Source organism: Stenella coeruleoalba (genome assembly GCF_951394435.1).
Source record: "Stenella coeruleoalba genome assembly, chromosome: 14".
In the NCBI taxonomy this organism is placed as follows: domain Eukaryota; kingdom Metazoa; phylum Chordata; class Mammalia; order Artiodactyla; family Delphinidae; genus Stenella; species Stenella coeruleoalba.
The window spans coordinates 59,896,165-59,918,714 of record NC_137160.1 but is presented as its reverse complement, the minus strand read 5'-3'; the positions used below and the strand labels follow the sequence as shown (position 1 = coordinate 59,918,714).

General features: G+C 38.0%; 1 protein-coding gene across 1 annotated transcript in view; it reads right to left on the bottom strand.

Annotated features, from left to right (window-relative positions):
* Positions 1-240: 240 nt before the first annotated feature.
* Positions 241-22,550, bottom strand: part of TWSG1 (twisted gastrulation BMP signaling modulator 1) — a 35,282-nt gene continuing 12,972 nt past the window's right edge. Inside the window, exons 3-5 of the mRNA XM_079942694.1 lie at positions 13,956-14,055; positions 5,124-5,390; positions 241-3,642 (exon numbers count right to left, since the gene is read on the bottom strand). Of these exons, the coding sequence (XP_079798820.1) occupies positions 3,461-3,642; positions 5,124-5,390; positions 13,956-14,055 (549 nt within the window). The 3' untranslated portion in view covers positions 241-3,460. The remainder of the gene's footprint in view (positions 3,643-5,123; positions 5,391-13,955; positions 14,056-22,550) is intronic.

Below are 22,550 nucleotides of genomic sequence, written 5' to 3'. Positions count from 1 at the left end.
CCAACTCTGACCCTCTCTCCCCTCGGCTCCACACGACTGCCCGCCATTCGGAAAGAACATCTTTCCGAATCAAATGAACTATCGTTCTTGAAACTAATCTACCCCTCAGGTCCATCATCCCTGAAATCACTCAGGCGGGGAACCTGTCCTCTTGAATTTTCCCCTCTCCAGATCCCCCCTCCACTAGGCTGTCAAAACATTCTGTGAAATAACACTGATTTCACGAGTGTACAGCTGAGGGCTTTCAATTCCAGTAACACTGCCCTTTGAGAGTCAGTGCGGAACGGCCGGGAGTCTCTTCCCACCTTGTTCTCTCAGTGACTCCTTCCACCACCAGGAAGTTCTCGTGAGGCTGGCTGGCATCACAAGGCCCACAGAGCAAGCAAGGAGAAGGTATGTATTTCATTTCAAAGGTTTCCCCATATTGGAATAAAGCCCATGAAAAAACAGAGAGCAAACTGTGAAAGATCCTTTGTTTCAGCAGACTCTGTAGGGACGTCCAGAGAGGAGGCATGCCTGGGCTGATCCCTTGAACAATAACCTCACTAGACAGAAACGGCAAACTTATTTTGGTTTGTTATGCCGAAGTTAACAAAAACATGGCACACTCATTTTAATTTTTTATTAAAATACTTTTTTGTTTATAGGAACAACCAAAGAAAAAAATACATAATTTTATATATTGTAGATCATGTAAAATACAATAAACATAAAGTCTTGGGAATGCAGAATAGATTAAAAAATCTTCAACGAAGATTTTATTAGAAACAAACTTTAAATATGTGGCTTATTTATATTTACCTCATTTTTCAGAAGTCTTAGTTCCTTTTCTCCGTTTTGATGTTATTCTGATTTATAAATAGTTATTCAAATATTCTAACATTTTATCAATTTTGTTTTCTGAAACTTTAGAAATCATATTTCTAAATGAAGGCCTCTCTTTTATAGCATCTCTGTAAACAAAGACATTGCATTTGAATTATCATTTGATTTGGTGCCACTGTTATGAGTACAGTTTCAGTAATAATTAGATGTTATGGGGGAGACAGGAAAACCAACAAGCAAGGACATGTCTTACTAGAGGAAAGAACCTTTTGTATATGGCTTTTATAATACCTACAGACTTAAGATTTAATGTTTTGGATCCAGTTATAAGAAAGGTAACCTAACTTTTGATTAATTTTTTTTTTTTTTTAAATCAGAGCTTCAGTATAGAAGTGAATTGTGCTTGGAATGGTAATAGAAGGTCTAAATTTTAGTGGGGCTATCAGTTTCCCAAATGTTATACTTTTAATTTGTAAAAATATTGTTATTCAAAACCTGAAGTACATTATAGAACTGGAAATGGAATCGTCTAGGCAAACACTTTCTTTTAACCCCTTCATAAGACAAAAAATTAAGTAAAATTTGAATATACAACTTACCATTATATTTAGGGATAATTTCTATTTGGAGAAATAGAGGAAAGAAAAATCAGTTAAAACATAACATGGTTCAAGAAATTATTCTCCCAACAAGAGATATTACATTTTAAAATTTAATAATGAATACCTAAAAAGGAAGATAAATGCAGTTTTAAAAAGTTTGTTGACATATTTATGGAAACATTAAGTATGTTGTCAATAAACACAAAAGCATTCCTCTATTCCTAAGTATAAATGAGTCTGAAAAACAGCAAAGTTGAAATGAAGCAGCTGGCTGCAGACTTCTTAAAATTATTTCGTAAGTTCAAGAAAACCTTCAGTTTTATAGGTATTAATGAAGAAACGGAGCTAATGTTTGTTTTCAAGGCACTCATAAAAAAAGGCATTCTAGGTAAAAGAAAAGGACATCCCAATGTTTTCCCATCCAAAAAATACATCCATGAGCTAAATTTCAACTTTTTAAAATGCTAAAGTACCTTGAGTGTTCATTAGAGTTATCTGAAAGAGCAGAAAAGGTGTCAAGTCTTTACATTTTATGATAATCATAATATTACATATGATCTTGTAACTAACCATTGTCCAGATAATGAATACAAAGAGCATTATTCATTTTTATATACTACAGTATTTAGATATACAAAGAGGTATTCCTAAAAGTTACTTAGAGTTCAAATACATACTATTTGAGAAATTAGTAATTCTGTAAAGCTAAGAGTCTCTGAATATAAATATGTACGTTTCAGGTTCATGCTCGAAGATGGAGATTTTATTACCACGAAGGCACATACTATTTAAACTTATCTTCATTGAAACATTATATAAAAAGCTGCCCAAATGTTCTGAAGTGTGTTTAGAGTTAATGTCATCTTGAACAGGGAATTTTGTGGGGGTGGGTGGCAGTTCACAGTCTTAACCTCCTACTGTGTGATAACCCTTGTTTAACAAGAACACCTGATCTATATACAAACCTAAAGGAAAGATTACAAAATAACAACGTAATGAATGTAAGTAGTTTTAAGTTTTGCTTCCACTAGAATACCGGGCATTTTCAACCCTCCCCGTTCATTCCTGGAACTCTCTGCTTTATCCCCTCCAACCACCCGTCCACTGGAGAACGTGGCGCGAAGCCTGAGCAGCCTCATCCCCACTGTCCAGCTAGCCACAGCCCTGCCATTTCCATAAAATTTCCCTGGAGTCCGGTTGGCAGTGGTTTCCCTTTCCTGGAGCTATTTAAGCTGGTACCTTAAGTCAGAGGAAAGCTCTCCCTTCTTATATACCCTAGCAGTGTATTTCACAGAGCCTCATAGGTGTGCCCTGCAATTCTTGGTAAAGATACTTCATCACTACCTACAGCAGTACTTTGGGCCGGGGATGGAGGAGGAGGAGAAACTTTCCCTACAGCTTTGTCGGTATGTGTAGCGTAGGCTGGATTCGGCTATGGAAGTGTTTTAAATTGTAAAATACTGTAAGCATTTACCTTCTAAAACCAACATAAAGAGGTCTGAAATTAAGCTTTTTATGGTGATTTTTTGGTGAGAACACAGGGTGATATATTTGGATATCTACCCTACTTATAGAACAGGTAAATAATACCAGGCACAGTGAAAAATGGCAAACAACTCTAAAAACCCAGTGTCCTAGGAGTAGTACAATGAAGAAATCATAACCTATGTTAACATGCTGTAAACCTTCGACACAAAAGGCTTCTGGAATGTGACAAGAAAATGACACCAGGCTTTGTGTTAGAAACCTCTCCTCTCTCAAGGTGTTCTCTACGCACTTGCTTCTCACGTGATCAAAGCTGTACATGTGTTTAGAAGAAAGGGTTTATCGCTACCAGCGGGCAGTAAGATCAATAAGAGCAGTTATAAACATAATTTAACACAATCCCGGATTTGTCATACTTTAGAAGTAACTCAATCCAAACTCTTCACATCTTCCCAACCTGCTGGCATTCGGGTGCAACCAGTAGACATCACTGAATAGCTTTTCATACCCTTGACTAAATTGCTTTGGTGTGCCTACCATTTCCTTCTCTAAAACATGCAGTTCATACATTTGACAGTTTTACTACCATAGTCGATACACTCTGGACCAATGCACTCACAGCAGGCGTTATGGAACCAGCGATATTTGGATGCCCCCATGGACTCGCAGGATATTTTACACTGATGTATGGACATGCAGTCATCAAAATAAACCACAGTACACATGTGTTCTGAAAAATAAAAGATTAAGATTTTAGCACAATAAGTAGGAAAAGCAGGAAAGGCTTTAACACTTAGCTGAATATTATTAACAGTTATTTATCTTAGCTCTCTTGCTGCTAGTCTGCCCAGGACAACAGGTGAGGTGTGGGGAAAAAAGATCACATCTGTTAATCACATTGAGAAGGGAGTTTCCCACTCCAGCTCGGACACAAAGGGCTTCCTTCACCACTTCCTCAGATGTCAGACTTGGATCTGGGCATTTCTGATAAGATTTCCATAAGGAGAGAATTCTCCAGCTAAAACAAGTTTGAAAAACACTGTTCTAAATTTATACTGAGAATTTACAATAAAATAATTCAAATGATGCAATGTGATTAGCAATGTGGCACAATTCAGCATTAGCTATTAGAAATTATCCTGGGTGGTGTTTCTAGGAATTAGCTTCCTGCTTATTAGATCATGAATTTGAATAACCTTTGAGAAAAATTTATGAATTATTTAATATCTAGCATGTTGATTATTTACATTTTAATAACGGGAAAGTGGTAGCAAACACATTTCGGTACATTTCTGATGTTTCCCAAGATTTATAATTTGTCTTATAAAGTACTTTAACCTGAGAGGAAATAAGGATTCTTATTCTTTATCAACAAAAGCTGTTTTGCTTTTACTATTGATGGCCAAAGTTCATACGACTTTATAGACAGGGTTGTAATGGAGGGCACAACAAGAAAGCCAAATAAAAAAGCACAAATTATACTGTTTATATATAACTCATCTCATATTTTAAGAAATAACTGCAATATTCATAATTGTCTTATTCTTCCACAGTGAAATTGTGTGGAGCCTTTAATTTGAAAACATCACAGACATTATGAAAATTACATGCCTTTTACATTCCAAAGTTAAGGTATGACCTGTGTTCACTAATAAATGTTCCTTAACATGCTTCTCCAAGTTGTACACGTCACTCTCTCATTCAGTGTCCCTTCTGACCAACAGCACTCATTTGCAGAGCACTGCCTGGGGTAAGGCTACACTTGGAAATGAGGTGAATGTAATACCAACTTGCTCATTAACAAATTCAGCTGATGACCTGGCAGCATTCGTGGCACTAATGCTATTATAGAAACCTTACCTCCTAGGACACTCTGGATGTTACCTGACGATGAACAACTCTGCATAAGGTAAGCAGCCTTGTTGCTATCTCATGAAAAGAACAATGAAAGCATAATGCAAATAAATATCAAAATTAGAACCTGGTTATCTATTTTCCAACAGAACTTCTATCACCAGAAGTCTGAAGGAGTTGTGAGAACAACTCCTCCTTGTTTACTCAGGGATTGGGGTTATTAAAGTCCAGAACTTACTTAAGACCATACACACTCAAAACCAAAAAGCTGCTCTAAAAGATAGTGTTAATATAGGCTTCACAGACCACAGAGAAAGTGAGGGGGGCAAGAGAGAAAAAGCCAACTTTGGCAGTTACCTTTGTCACTGGAATAAGGTGCATGAACATTATTGCTGGGAACAGACACATTTTGGTGGTGTGGCTGGTTCACAGTTTCTAAAAATGAAACAAGATTCTCATGATGTGAAAGTTCTTCTGCAACAGGGAAGGAAACAATGTTCCAGTTCAACTGAGTGTCTCCTTCTGTGAGTGCCCGGAAGAGAGAAGGGATGGGTTCATGAAGCTCCTCCACTGTGCTCTTTGAAGTTGGAGGCGTGTCACTGTAGTTTCGAGGATTACACATACCTGGGGGGGGGAGGTGGCGAGGAAGGCAAAGAGAATAAAATTTCTTTTCCTCACTGACTGTCATGAGATATTCTTAGGTACTGCCTTGCAATCCAAGCTCCAACATATTAAAATCAGGTGCCTTCTAACACTGTACATAGATACCTTCCTAGGTTTTTTGCTGAGAGGGCCTAGAGGCACTGACACCCTAGTAGCACTGAGCACACCAAGTGCCCAGATCTTGTTTTCTAAATACCTATCCTTGGCTAAGAGGAACAGAGCTCCTTGGGGGAAAGACTGACTCCAGGGCTGGGTTAGGGAACGTCTGAAATGACCCTGGAACACCTTTCTGTGCCAGAAAGTAAGGAAGTGATCAATGAATGATGGAACACATCAAAACAACACAGGAGGCAACCTGAAGGGGCTCCCACTGGCCAAACTGACAATTTTAACATTAAAATAAATAGTGATAGTAATGGATTACCACCCTATGAATAAAATAGGGATTGATGAGTCCTTATATTATAAATAAAAGAATAAAAAAATGGAAGAGAAGGGAAAGCTCTTCCTTTTAGCAGAGTGCCAAAGGATAAATGTAGACGAAATGAAGGAAAGAGTAAAGCACCATTTGGCAATCATCATAGAGGTGTTTGATCAGATGGGAGTTGTCAATGGATGCTAAGGCTGGTGGGTAGAGGTTGGATGAGGAGCATACTGATGTACTCTTGGAAAACTCTACAAAATACTAATCAATTACAAAGGGGTTAATGGTGACTTTAATATGGAAAAATCTGGCAGACACCAATGTGCCCAGATCAAGGTTGTTTAGCAGTGATGGGACATTGTGTGTAAAGCTTGCTTTTATTCTAAAGTTTCAAAAAAAGAGTTTCATGGGAGTGTGTGCCCATGAGTGTGCGAGTGTGTGTGTGTGTTGGGCAGGGGGGAGGGAGAGGGCGAGAGCCAGAGGTACCAAGCAACGGAGCAAATGCAATAAAATGTTAATAACTGGGGAGTCTTTTTACCCTTTTGGCAAATTTTCTCTACATTTGAAGTTGTTTCAAAATGAATTATTAAAAAAAATTATTTTTAAAAGAGAAAATAGCAGAAGAGAATTAGTCACTACAGAAAACTTTTCCAAGGAGTTTTTCTATAAAGGAGAGAGCTGTGGAAATGTTTAATGAGCCCCAGCCTTTGAGCTGTCCCGGTTGACACTGCGGGGAGCAGAAAGGAGCGACCCCAAAGAACCTCGCCCAAAATGCAGTTCTGTGAGCTAACTAAATGATTGCTACTGTGTTAAACCACTATGTTTTGGGGTAGGTTGTTTACTAGCAATAATAACTGAAACAGAACCCTCTGGATTTCCTTTTGTGAACGTTTCACTTTTAAAAGCTAAATTATGTTTCATTTTTGTTTAGCAACTACTAGGTCTAATATGAAGTTTTTCCTTTTCCTCACATTAAGAGTTTGAAAAGTTATACCAAATTTATAAATTCCTGTACTTTATAAATTTAGGGAAAAGGAAAAACTCTCTCATGTGTGTTCCACATTTTGTTAGTTTAAGGAACAAGGCAAGAGCTGAGGATAACAGGTTGTGCATACCATTTGTAATATCTTTCAATATACCTCAACTTTTATGATTTAGATTGTGTGACAGAATCACAGATTCAATGGTCAAATCGGACTCCTTTACTCACAAAAGAGGAAAAAGGTCCAGATAAGTTAAATAATTTGTCCAATGTTATATAATCTAGGATTAGAGACAAGATTATGATTCAGCCTGATTTTGTGTCCACTGCTCTAATAATCACATTCTAGAAATAATCTTTAAGTGCCACTGAAAAGCAAATAATACTTAGAATACTTATTTTATGCAAACATACATAATATATTCTTCTGCCAGACTCTATAATGAATAAGAACTAGTAATTAGAGAGGAAAGGGCGAAGAAACGAGTCCAACTGTTAGAAGAGCTAAACTCAACATCTACTGAGGCTTTGAAAAAACTTCAGTGCTCATATCCTGGGATTCCATTACATAAAAAAAAAAAAAAACAACAAACTTTTTTGGAGTTTTGTGCATTTATCAAACTTAGGCCAAAAGCATTTTTCATTTAAATCTCAATACACTGCATTAAAACCAGGAAGCCTGAAGTAAACAGTTGCTAGGTAATATGTTTCCATGGTATCATTATAAAATTTTTATCTATCTTCTCTTTTTAATTAGGCTCTTGTCCAGAGGTCATCACTAGAGGTTCTCCTAGGCAAGCGGATTCTGTTTCTATTTCCACACTAAAGCACTCTTCAGGTTCTGCATTCTTTCAAGGGTGGTGAACCATGGAATCTGCTCTTCGAATGAAGTGTGGAAGTTATCCTGCTCAGTAAAAGTAACCTTGTCAATTTTGTGGAAATTCTTTAGTTGCCCATTTTCACTATGTAAAATGGATCACTTTCTGGTTGGAGTTACTAACCACCCATAATTTAAACCTTTCTGGGAAGCATCTCACCACTGCCCTGAAGCTTATCATTGTTAGGGAGCTTTTGTTTAGTTGACTATAAAGTTTATTTTGGAAGCTCTCACTTCTCTTCATTATCATTTTCTTGAGAAAGTTTGTTCCTTTGTGGCATTGTTTCACTACCAAAATTTACATACTAATTATATTAAAATTTTTCAAGAAATTGGCTCTGCACATGACAGCCTGGGAGGCCAAAAACCAGGAAACAAATGGCAACAACTGAAAAGGCAAGCATCTCAAATCCTTTAAGCGCCCAGAATCCCGATGCGACTTCTTTCAGTGAGCCAGAATTCATGACTATTGTGTTCTTGGTCTACAACAACTAAATACGAAGGGGTTTTAAAATCTGTGCTTAATTCTTTTATAAATCTGACCTGTTTCATCATACATTTGAAAACTAAGGATATGTCAAGTTAGAATTTACTCAATGAAACCACATTTTAAGGGTAGAAATTAAGACTAAGGGGAAAAAGAGTTATTCCTTTCTTTTAGTGTGCTGGTTAGACAGCAACAACAGAGTCCAGAGGAGCTTACAATGAAAAGAGCATTCCTTTCCCCTCCTCCCACCCGAAACTGCACTCCCCATACACAGCTACTTTTAAAGCCTGTTCTAAGTTTCTCTGGTGGTTACTGCTAAAAGAATTTAAGTAAAAATGATTAATGTATAACTAGCAGTAAAAACAACCATAGACATTGCCTATTAATCTTCTTACATGAAAAATGAAGATTAAGTTCATTTATACTAACCCCATCTCTCTCCCATATTTCTAATAATTATATTATTCTAATACTATTATTTGTTTCTTTTGTAATCTTAAATACACTTAAACTTCTCACTTTTATTCCACGTTGCTTCATTCCCTCATTTGCAGATAAGGATACTGTTGCCCTTTCCACGTTCCCTACCCAACTTCTCCTGTGACATCAACAAATTTTATAACTATTACACATTCTGTTGCCTACGCATAATGAAATCTTCTTGTCTTATTAAACACTGATTCTGAACGTTGAAAACCAGCAAACAGCAGCTATCTTCACATGACCCCATGAACACTGCTGACTGCAGAACAGATACTGTGATAGAATTTCCTTGTCCAATGTCACACAACCAAAGGAAAATATTTCTAATTTCAAGATGAAATGAACTTTTCTTTGAACTCCATAAAATATTGAAAACCATTACCTATGAGGTCTTCTTGGCAAAAAATGATTAAACCTGAATCTAACCAAACTTTCATAATTAGCTCCAAATTACTGGAAATACGGTTAAATGGTATCTCAAGGAAGCAAACAGTCAAATCCTGAATGTGGGATATTCTACAGGAAAACTGATACTATTTCTTCAGTATGTCAAATGGCATGAGAAAAAAAAGAGGGGGCCAGTCTGGATTAAAGGAGGACTCAGACGCAGCAACCAGATATAACACAAGGACCTTGTCTGGATCCACTTGAACAAATTAATTATACACACACTTTTGAGAAATCAGGAGAAACGTGATCATGAACTGAATTTTAGACTAAACAAAGAAATTATTGTTAATTTTGTTAGGTGTCATAAGGCATTATGATTAAAAAGGCAAGTGTCTGTATTTACTTTAGAGATTGATATTGAAAAATGCAGGAGTAAAAATTATTTACTGTTTCTAACTTGCTTTTTTTTTTTTTTGTGGTACGCGGGCCTCTCACTGCTGTGGCCTCTCCCGTTGCGGAGCACAGGCTCCGGACGCGCAGGCCCAGTGGCCATGGCTCACGGGCCCAGCCGCTCCGCGGCATGTGGGATCTTCCCGGACCGAGGCACGAACCCGCGTCCCCTGCATCGGCAAGCGGACTCCCAACCACTGCGCCACCAGGGAAGCCCCTACCTTGCTTTTTTTGTCAAATTAATTTTTATTGGAGTATGGTTGTTTTACAATGTTGTGTTAGCCTCCATTGCACAACAAAATGAATCAGCCATACACATATGGATATCCCCTTCCTTTTGGACTCTCCTCCCATTTAGGTTACCACAATGTTACTTGCTTTTTAAACACTTTCACACAAAGAAAGAGAAAGGAATGAAAAAGGATAGATGAAACAAAGGTGGCATATTCTTGACAACTGCTGAAGTAGGTGACAGGTATATAGGAATCATCATGCTATTCTCTCCACTTCTGTGTATGTGTGAAAATTTTCATAATAGAAAACGAACTGCTATATTTAATTCCTTTATGGACTAATATTTTCTTGTTGAACTTTTGTTTTTTCTTGGAATTTCTATGCTTGGAAGTTTCTTTTCTTGAGGACCATACATAAACTTTCAGCATATCTTGAAAAATCATTCTGCTTCTCAAGTACATGCTTGATATCCTGTGGAACTCAGTTCCTTCTCAGAGGTAAGCTCCTCAGAACCCTCACTTCTTGCTTTGGTCAGGCTAGTTGTCTCCTAGGTCTCTGTATCATTGATGCTTTAAATCTTCTGTATAATACAGAAAAAGCCTTTCTGGTGGGAGAGAGCCTGCCCCTCCTGGGGTAGGCAATTCTTGGATCCAGCAAGCTAACCAATGCAGAGCCAGACCTCCTCTCTCTGGCCAGTACATCCCGGGAGGCAATATATTCCTCTGCCTTCACCATCCTGGGGCCATGTACCAGACAACTAGGGACCACCCCTACAGCTTAGAGTCCACCAAAATTATTCAGACTAGCCACTTCTACACTGCTTGCCCTGCCCCACCCTGCCTTTCCTGCAGAAACCCCAAAAGAAGACTGCCAACACTTTCCTCTGCTCCTGTCTTTCCCACTTGACCAAAACCTGGCGCTTCCCCTGGGACCCTGCGTGGCATGCAGTGATCCCTCCCTGAGACCTGGGAGCATGACGAAAGCTGTTTCCTCAGCTTCTCCTGTGTCTCCTCTATGGCTGCACCTGACTGACCATCATATGAAAGAACAGTTATCATTCTACAACCATCCTTAACTCCTGGTTAAAGCTATTGTTTCCTTCAACCCATGTTTTCCTCTTTCTTGGTCTTCTGCCCTATCTTGTTTGATCAATCCCCTATTACATCTTTAAAATGTGCCTCTCACACATCATATTTTAAAAGTGCAACAGAGGATCGTTTGGTTTGAACTGGATGTTGGATGTGAGGAAAGAGGGGAATTAAGCACCAACCTATGGGTTGGGTAAATGACGGTGGGGTGGATTTAAAAACCATCATCACTAAGGAGGCCTAGGAACAAAAGGCCAGGGTGGATCTTCAATGCACACATTGGAACCGTCGAAAGGGGCAAGTGGGTCTAGTGGTGGAAGTGAGACGTTGATTCAGGTACTGAAGCTATTAATAAATGAGGGGGAAGTGACTGAGGATACAAAGATAACAGGCAAAGGGACGGATAAGAGATGGAAAAATCCAATAAAATGTGTTTTAAAGGAGTTGGAGTTTCTGAAGGAGAGTGGAAGAAGTTCAAAATCCATCAAAATACAGTGTTTCCAAGTCCAGTCAAAATCTGCTGGAGAATTGGTTTAGGGTGATACCGCTGGAGATGAAGAGATGTGCCTCATTGGTGGGAATGCAAATGATAAACCCCTTTGGAAGGAGAATTTGACAACATCTAGCAATATTAAACAGAACTGACTATCTATACGAGGTTATTCATCATACTATTATTTGTAATGGTACAAGACTGGAAGCAACTACATGTCCACCTAGGGATGAATGAGTATATAAAGTGTTACTGCCGACAACAGGGCTTTAGGTAGCTACCAAAAAATGATATTAATGTGGAAGAAATTCCAGAACATTCAATTAAGAAAAAAGAAAAAACAAGATGCATTAATGTTTTATGTAACAAGTGAATGTTTTGTACAACAGATATAAATGTATAAGATGTATATGATGTATATTTATAAGATGAGCCCGGGACAGCCTGTTTGAAACCAACAAAGATGACAGAAGTCATGTCAAAAAGACTCAAGAGCCAAGTTGAAGAGGCTCCTACTAACCAAAGATGGGACAATTTGAGCAAAAAATAATAATAATGACAACAACTGATTAAAACGCCAAATATATATAAAAAAGCCATGGGTGGAACCACTGGGTGGAAGACTGGTGGGGACTCACCATGAAGTCGTCAAACCTTCACCATCTGAACCCACCCACCAATTTTAGCAACACTGAAAGCGGGATGACAAGATATTATTAATGGGGACACAGTACACTGCACCCCACCTCCCAAAACTAAACCTGAGTCCGATCAGCCTTTAGACCTACAGGAGACAGAGAGGACAGGGTAACAAGTTAAATAACCACAGGAAGCAATCACGCAAATCCAGAAAGTGGCATGTTTTCCATCACAACTCACTAGTTCCTACAACAAGTCAATGGAATTTTAAAAGGTGATGAGGGGGGCTTCCCTGGTGGCGCAGTGGTTGAGAGTCCACCTGCCGATGCAGGGGACACGGGTTCGTGCCCTGGTCCAGGAAGATCCCACATGCCGCAGAGCGGCTAGGCCCATAAGCCATGGCCGCTGAGCCAGCATGTCCGGAGCCTGCGCTCCGCAACGAGAGAGGCCACGACAGTGAGAGGCCCACATAACGCAAAAAAAAAAAAAAAAAAAAAAGGTGATGAGGGGAGGAGGAACAATAAAAGAAATCTAACAATTAAATATACTAAGTGGACTCTGTTGGATCTTGCTTTGACTAAAACAACTATAAACAACCTTTAGGCAGCTAGGGCAATCTGAGTAGGACCGGGTATTAGATGCTGAGGAAGTATTGTTAATCATGTTAATCATGTGGTACTGACACTGTGTTATGTAAGGAAATTTACTCTTTTTTTGAGATGAATAACTAAAGTAGTTATTGGAGTTGTAGTAAAACTATTTATTTACTTTATAGTCATCCAACCAAAAAAGGCAGGGACAGACACATAGATGACGGGTGGAACAGGTATGGCCTTGATGCTGGGGCGCAGGTACATAGTAGTTCACTGTGCTCTCTATTTTTGTGTACATCTGGAAAAGTAAAAACAAAACAAACACACACATACCCAAAACAAAGCCTGAGGGTAGAGATCGAGATCTAAAAACCGCAGGATTTGAGGAATATGCTGGACAGCAAAGATGAATGAGCTACGGCTGTTACTCTTAAGAGAAAATCAGAAAAGAGAAACAGATTCTCTTTATAGCACAGAGGATCCTATCTCAGTCAAATGAGGAAGGATTCCGAGAAAAGGGGACAGCTGAACTGCAGTTTTAAAGGGTTAAAGAGTTAACTGGTCAGAGAGAGGATGAGTGTTTCTCCCAGCAACAGTCTGTCCACGTAAATTTTCTTTCCAAAACGCAAACGATAGCATTCTATAAACATACTCTTGCACCTTGCTTTTTTTTTTTACGTAATACATCTTAGAGACTGTTCCTCAGAAAGCCCTTAAAACAGCTTTTGGTTTCTCAAGAATCTTTGTAATGAAGTCGTATATAAATGAAGATAGTCTAGTTTTATTATGCTAAGTACCTATTTTTACTTGTGACAATACCACATACTTCTTATAAAAAAATATCAACAGGGGATTTCCCTGGCAGTCCAGTGGTTAAGACTCCACGCTTCCACTGCAGGGGGCACGGGTTCAACCCCTGGTTGGGGACTAAGATCCCACATGTGCAGACAAAAGAAAAACAAACAAACAAACAAACAAACAACTCTGCTCTCTGCCAAGCCCGACTCCCCCCGAAACCACCCCCGCCCTGACCCCTCTCATTAAAAAAAATAAATTAATCTAATTTAATTTGCATGGCTTTTAAAAACATACATATATCAACAGTATAAAAATGAAAAAGTAAAAAAACCCTGTTTGTTCCTCCACTCCTACTTCCCAAGAATAAGAGCTTTTAATTTCCTCCCAGACCTTTTCTATAAAAATACATATATATGTAAATACTATTAAAGACAAGCAAATGCAATAATATATTGTTCTATACACCTACAGTATCTTATAAAAAACCTAGTCTAGGCACAAAAAATACATTTATATTATTTAAAGTCTGTTAAAGTAAAGGATTCTGTGATGTGAAATATTAAGAAACTTTACTGTATGTCAACTTACCAACACAGTCACAGCACTCATCCCAAAGCGTCCCAAGACACAGCATACACTCCTTACAGCAGGAACAATTTCCTTCTCCAGGTCGGCACTGGCAGAGCTCCTAGAAATGAGACAGATGTTCAAATTTTAAATTCCAAATAACTATATTTAAAATTGTTAATTTTCTGCAGCATAAAAACTCCATAATATTTACGTTTATAGTAATTTACTCTTGGCACAATTTTTTTATTCAACATCATTAACTATTTGTAGGAACATAAATATCTACAAGGTAGATAGATTTACATTTACGTACTACTAGATCTAAGTAGATTTAGATTTTCTTTTGGACACATTCAGAAAACACATTTTGGATCCTTTTATCTTATTTTGAAACAAAATGAAAACATTTTACTTTATAACCCATAACTTTACCCCCCATACTACCTCAACAAATAATTCAGCATAAGAACAAAACTTACTTTCCAGCTATTAGATTCACTGTCCAAATTAATCTAAATGCATGGCCAGCCGACCTGTAGTGGGAGTTGTGGTTTCTCAATATGTAAAGTGTGAATAAAAGCATGTTTTAAAAACTATTTTCATTGATCTACAATATATTGAAACAGTGTGCTTGGCGTGGCAGTCTGTTTACAAAGAAGGCAGTGATTCTTCCCCTCCCCATGTCACCCTCTTTGCAGCTCCTCTGATCAAGAGACAGGGTCTATTTCCAGACCCCTTGAATGGAAGGGATCATGAAACTTGCTCTGACCAACAGAATCTGGTGGAAGTGGTTTAGTGTCAGTTCTGAGTCTGGGCCTCAAGAGGTCTGGAGTGTTTCCACTTGTTCTCTTAGAACTTTGCCCAGCTGCCATGTGAAGCTAGGGAGAGGGCCACATGGATAAGTCCGTCCATCTTGAAGCCATCCCAGTTCGGCCAGCCTCCAACCAACTCAGCAGCTGACAACAGACACAAGAATGAGTCCAGAAAACCCACCCAGCTGATAGAGGCCAAATTGCTGACCCACAGAAACAAGAGCAAAATAAACAGTTATTGTTTCAAGTCAGGAAGCTTTGGGATGGTTTGTTACTGCACGAAAACTAATTAACATGGCTTGCTTTGTACATGAAGCTTCAAGGTAATTCCTTTAGCCTTCCCTCTGCCCCTCCCCTGGCCACCAGAGAGTCACTGCTAAACAAACCCAACCTAAAGGGAAATTCCGTGGCCACACGGCTCAGTTGGCTTTCCCTGGTTGATGAGATATTATATATTTTTTTAAAAAGTTAAACATGCACATAATATTTATCCCTATTAAATTCATCTTATTATGTTTCTAGACGACTGGAGATAATCAATCATTCTAATATGACATAATTTTTTGCAAACTGATATTTTTCCAGTTTTAGTGAGAAATAATTGACATACATCACTGTCTAAGGTGTACAGCATGATGGTTTGATTTACATTTATTGTGAAATGATTACAATAGGTTTAGTTAACATCCATCATCTCATATAGATAAAATAAAAAGAAAAGAAAAAATATTTCTCCTTGTGATGAGAACTCTTAGGGTCTACTCTCTTAACAACGTTCCTATACATCATATAGCAGTAGTAACTGCAGTCATCATGTGGTACATTACAGCCCTAGTACTTATCTTATAACTGCAAGTTTGTACCTGCTGACCGCCTTCCTCCAATTCCCCCTCCCCATGACCCCATTTCTGGTAACCACAAGTATGATTTCCTTTTCCATGAGTTTGTTGGGGATTTTTTGCTTTTATTTCACTTAGCATAGTTCCTTCAAGGTCCATCCATGTTGTTGCAAATGGTAGGATTTCCTCATTTTTTATGGCTGAAGAGTATTCCATTATATACATATACCACAACTTCTTCATCCATTTATCCACCAATGGAAACTTAGGTTGTTTCCATATTTTGGCTATTGTAAGTAATGCTGCTATGATCATGGGGGTGCAGATACCTTTTGGAGTTAGGTTTTTGCTTCCTTTGAATATATCCCCAGAAGTGGAATTGCCAGATCATGTGATGGTTCTATTTTTGATTTTTTGAGGAACCTCCAAAATGTCTTCCACAATGGCTACACCAATTTACATTCCCATCAACAGTGCACAAGGGTTCCCTTCTGTCTACACCCCTACCCACACTTGCTATCTCTTATCTTTTTAATGATGGCCATCATGGCCATTCCAACAGGTGTGATGTGATAGCACATTGTAGTTTTGATTTGCACTTTCCTGATGATTAATGATATTGAGCATCTTTTCATGTACCTGTTAGCCATTCATATATCTTCTTTGAAAAAATGTCTATTTAGGTCCTTTGCCCATTTTTAAATTGGATTCTATTTTTTTTTGCTATTGAGTTGTATGAGTTCTTTATATTTTTTGGATATTAACCCCTTATCAGATATAGCAACACTGACATTTAATTCCTTTTCTCAAAAAGTCCCCTAGCTATTACACAATTACACAGCACTTTCAAGAATCAACACTTGCTGGGAATTCCCTGGTGGTCCAGTGGTTAAGACGCCACAATCCACTGCAGGGGGCCCAGGTTTGATCACTGGTCAGGGAACTAAAATCCCGCAAGCTGTGTGGCATGGCCAAAAAAAAAAAAAACACTTGTGCTATGCTCTAATTCATTAGTTTGATGTCAGTATATAGCTGTGACCTAATATATGTAAATTATAATATTTTAGTACATGGAATTCTATACTTGGGCCACATGCATGTAATGCACACCTTGAGTAACCTTGCTAGGCCTGATGGAAAGAGAGGGACTAAAAGGGCACGGCCTTCCTGAGAAGTACAGGTGCTTCATCATAAAACTGGTGATGCCTGATTCACACCAACTCAAACTTACTTGGAAATTTAGAAAAACAGAGCTGCCAAAGCTGTATGTTGTGACTTGTTGCTCCATAAAAACCTGTCTGTCGTCTTTGGAGTGAGAGAACATTTTCTTAGTACACATTTTTTTTTTTTTTTTTGGCAGTATGCAGGCCTCTCACTGTTGTGGCCTCTTCCGTTGCGGAGCACAGGCTCTGGACGTGCAGGCTCAGCGGCCATGGCTCACAGGCCCAGCCGCTCCGCGGCATGTGGGATCTTTCCGGACCGGGGCACGAACCCGTGTCCCCTGCATCGGCAGGCGGACTCTCAACCACTGCGCCACCAGGGAAGCCCTGTTCTTAAGTTTTAAAAAGGTTGCAACTCAGTCACAAGAAATAAAGTTTTTTTAAAATTTTAATTTACATTATCCATAGAAAATATTCCTTTACTATCTTGTGTAAATTTACATTATCTACATAGCTCAGGAGAAACATATTAGGAAAGTAACAAACTTATTCAAATTCAAGTCTCTCCTTTTTCCTATCACAGCTTTCAAATGGTAGCCTGTTAAATGAATTACTGTATATTATGCTAAATAATTTTAAAATGAATGTCGATTTAATGGACATTAGAGAAATCTGAGTCTTTAAAGCATTCATTCTACCTTTAGTGTCAAGTTTTTGTGAGGTGTTTTAAACTGGAATGAAAGGGTGGACGATAACATCAGATGACTGCTAACTAATGGAAGGTTAAAACTCAGACTATTAAAAGGTACTTGAACTTGCCTTATCTACCCCTTAAGATTAAATGTATTTCACACCCTCTTAATAGATGCCTATCCTGTACTTTTACATGTCAGTGTGACAGAACAATGCACTGAAGTAACATGCTTAATGACTTTTAATTTACTGATAGAATACAAAGTGAGAAGCTCTAGGAAGCCGAGACATGGGAGAAATGACCGAAACACAGGCTTTATTACTATACCATTAAACAGACAAAAATCCAGGTTAAGACTTCATTGGTAAAAATTACTGCTAAAACTGGTTGAATGCTAACTAATATTTTCTTTCCATCTTACTACAAAATAGAATGAAAAATCTGTCTTAATAAAGTCAATTTGATTTCATAAATTATGAGATTTCAGAGAGTAAATAAGCTTCAAAATGTACCAAACAGGGCTTCCCTGGTGGCGCAGTGGTTGAGAGTCCGCCTGCCGATGAGGGGGACAGGGGTTCGTGCCCCGGTGCGGGAGGATCCCACGTGCTGCGGAGCGGCTGGGTCCGTGAGCCATGGCCGCTGGGTCTGCGCGTCCGGAGCCTGTGCTCCACGGCGGGAGAGGCCACAGCAGTGAGAGGCCCGCGTACCGCAAAAAAAAAAAAAAAAAAAATGTACCGAACAATCTGTATTCTTCAAAACTCACGCAAGCATTCTTTCCAGGAGATTGGAAAATAATGAAAACGAGCTCCTCAAACAAACTTTTTAGCCAGTATTACACATTTAACTTCTCAATTTCCAGGAGAAAAATAATACACAGGCAAAGTTAACATATGGCATTTTGGATCTCAAAAACCTCACTGCAAATCTAAAGAGAAAAAATTTGTGGAAATGATTTGTTTTGTTTCTATGTTCTCAAGTCAAAAAAGGAAAGGAAACAATGAATTTCTATGTGTAAATAATTATGAATAACAAACGTGTAGCTCATCAAGAAATCTATTATTTTCTATTCACTTTATGTGTACTTCAGAATCACACTATTAAATAAGTTTGGTCATAAACACATTTGGAAATACATTTTAATTTTTTTGACAGCTAGCAAACTATGGTTGGGAAGAATGTTTCTAAATATAAAAAAAAATTTTTAAGGTGCTTTGAAGTCACATACTGGAAATACAAAAGAAAAAAAACACACCAAAACGTAACTATGAAGAATCAAGGATCACAGAAAAACAGAAAAAATTACTCCATTTAAATTAAGTAGAATCTTTTCTTCAGGACACTTAAAAAGAAATCTTTACTTCAGTTGTTTTATTTATGAGAACATAAATGAATCTTCTATAACTAGAAAGGCTTTGCTAAAGAGGCTAGAGTCAAGATAAAAGGAATGCTTTAAATTTTTAAGAGTTTTTTTTTTAAATCATAAAAGACTGAAAAAAATCTACCAGAGTAGAAGGAAAAAGCACCCAAGTTCCTCCCACTTCGGTAAATTCCTATGCGTTTCTAACAAAATAATGATGGCGCACTCTCCTAATTTAAAAAGTATTTCCCTATTGTATCAATAAAAATCTGTCAACATAACGGCTCCATGATGGAACATATTATGTACCAAAGTTCAGAAGCAGGCCTTAAATACTTCATCTCTTTCACAGCTTGTCCATGTTCTCATTCTGTATCACCGCCTTCAGAAACGTCATTATTATATTCCATGTCACTATTACTTCAAAGTCTTCCGTATTAACTAGAAAGAGGGTTGTGCTGAGATGTGGGATCCCTGTGTGGACTGGCTATTTACGTAATTCACTAACCTTCCTATGATTAACCTTGAGCACTGCTCAGTCAGCTGAACGTGGGATCCCAAGCAAACACAGCGTTCACAGAAGAAAGGTGGATCCAGTGTCTCCACTTATTTGCTGCCACAGCCTCCCCCAAAGTTCCTAAGTGGGTTTTATGTAACATTAACAGGCACTGTGCTAAGTGTTTTATATGCATTATCTTGGAGCTCATAAAGCCTTTAGCAAGGTATTATTCACCTTCATTTTCATATAAGGTGATGAATTTGTACATCATTCAATTAGTAAGTGGCTGAGATTTGACCCCAGTTTTGGATAGCTATTGCTGCTTTTTAAACAATGAGATGAGAAATATAAAGCTTCTTTCTTATTAATTTAGCATCTCAATAATTATAGTTATTACTTTCTTAGAGAGAATGAGCCCATAATTAAACTTAGCTAACCCTTCAGGTTGTTTAATCAAAGGCACTATTATATCTTTCACTCTCAGTACCTGAATACAATTACAAGTGCTACTGCCAAAGTTTAATCATTGTTTGTAAAGGTAAAATAAGTATCAATGGCAAGAGTTGCAAAACCAGTGTGTTGGGATTTAATACTTAATTCTTTTTTTTGCTTGGGCCAGTTAATGATCGCATCATCTGCCTCCCTGGTCTGGAAGTCCCAGGGAAAGTATGGGCGCTGCTCCTGGTACAGATGAAAGGCTGGAAGGGATGGGTCAGTGATCCAGCCCAACTGGGCTCCGACGTCAGATCTTCTGCCACAGGGCTGCTCCTGCCACCACTGCTTCCGCCTGTCAGAGCCAGAGTGACGTGGATCGTGAAGTACCACGCTAGATGTTCTTAAAGTGTAATCACACCGTTCAATACATTTATGGTGGAAAAAATTATAATATTATACTAAATAGAAAACAGAAATTTACACATTTGAGCTATCCTAAGTTGACCAGAATGAGTATTTAGAGATAATTTGGCAATTTGCTTTAAAAACTTATATGAAGGGACTTCCCTGGTGGCACAGTGGTTAAGAATCCGCCTGCCAATGCAGGGGACACGGGTTCGAACACTGCTCCAGGAAGACCCCACATGTCGCGGAGCAACTAAGCCCGCGCACCACAACTACTGAGCCTGTGCTCTAGAGACTGCGAGCCACAACTACTGAGCCCGAGTGGCACAACTACTGAAGCCTGTGCGCCTAGAGCCCACGCTCCACAACAAGAAAAGCCACCGCGATGAGAAGCCCGCGCACCGCAACAAAGAGTAGCCCCCGCTTGCTGCAACTAGAGAAAGCCCATGTGCAGCAAAGACCCAACACAGCCAAAAATAAATAAAAAAAAAAGTATTTTACATTTGTATTATTGAAAATCTTGAATATGACAAAGAATTTCAATTTTTTTATGCCAGAAGACAGATTTTATATAATTATTAAATCAACTTTAATGGAAAATCTTGTTCTCTATACATCTAAGGTTCTGGTGAGATCTTAATCCATGCAAAATAAATGGGGGGGGGTAATTATTCATCTAAGACTAAGCCTAGATTTAAGAGTTAAAATTTATTTTATTAACTTCCAAATTTCCAGGTCAGAGATGGAAACTAATAACTTGAGGGAAATTTTTATTTATATTCTGACGTAAAGTTGCTGATAAATATCTCCATTCTTTAACTGTTGCCAAAATCTGAGAGATTTGTTAGCAATGTTGTTAAAACAGGGAAATATCACCACTGAAAACAACATTATAGTCTAGCAGACAGCAAATGACTTGGATTTACAGAATCTGGATTCAAGTCCTGGCCCGTAAACTGCAGCATGTAACACCAAATCTCAGCTTTTCAGATGCTTTGTGATCCAGCAATCCTACTCCTAGGTATTTAATCAAGAGAAATGAAAACATACATCCACACAAAGACCTATACATGGAAGTAAATAACTTCATTCATAATCACCAAAAACTGGAAACAAGCCACATCCATCAGCTAGTGAATGGATGAAGAAATGGGGTACATCTACACAACAGACTACTACTCAGCAAGACCAAGGAAAGGAGACCCTGAGACACGCAGCCACATGGGTCAATCTCAAAAGCATTATAACTGAAAGAAGTCAGCCAGGCACAAAAGGTTACACAACGTACGATTCTAAGACATTCTGGACAAGGTGAAATTATAGGGACAAAAATCAATCAGTGGTGGAGAAGTACTGAGGCTGGGGAGGAAGCTAGTCTTGACTCCCTAGGTGCACGAAGGGACGTTTAAGGGTGATGAAAATATTCCCTATCTTGATTGTGGTAGTGGTTACATGAGCATACATTTATCAAAAATCATAGAAATGTACACCTAAAAAGAGTGAAATATACTGTATGTGAATTATACCTCAATAAATCTGACCCCAAAAATGCTTTGGGAGATTAGGGAATACCTCATCTCATCTCTGAAGGACCAGTATGGTACACTGTGGTCCATAAATTTATTATTTTAACAAATCTGAACGGAAAAACATAAAGCATTATATAAATGTTAACTGTTATTAAAGAAAGCAGTGCAGAAGATAGTTCAGAAAATATATTTCTCTATTTTACTTTCAAGCTAAAACTAAACTAAACTAACATACTTTTTTTAAAAACAAAGAAACATAAAACAATGCTGGTGAAAAATGCAAAATGTGAAAGCTGTATATATAATATACAACCTTTTTTCTATACTTAGGTGTTAAAAATCACCTAAACATAGAATAAAAACCTAAAAAGGACTATATCAAATATTAAGAGAAGTCTGTGTTTAGAAAACAGGACTATAAATGATTTAGTTTCCTTTTTCTACTTCTATGTATTTTGTGGATTCCTTTGAGAACAAAATATTTTTATAATGGCAAGTAAACATTTTAAATTTAAGTAGTAGGACTTCTGAAGATCCAGTTTAATTTCATACAATTAAAAAAAACACACTCAAAAACAGATTAATTTTCTTAAATATTAAATCAAACAAACTATAAGTGTTTATAATATCTTGACCTAAAACCCCCAGGAATGTAAGAACAAAGGTAATTATGAAAATGAACACCGTATAAGCATCGGTAACCGACAAGACTGTACCTGTGCTGATACTATTTTCACAACCCTTACATAGGTCAAATGGGTATTTAAAAACCAATATATAAACAACACACCCTCGAACAATTAGCCTTTATTCAAAACAATAAACATAATTATAATTACGTTACAACAAATCTGTTTTGACAAATTAATACTCTTTAAGGAGG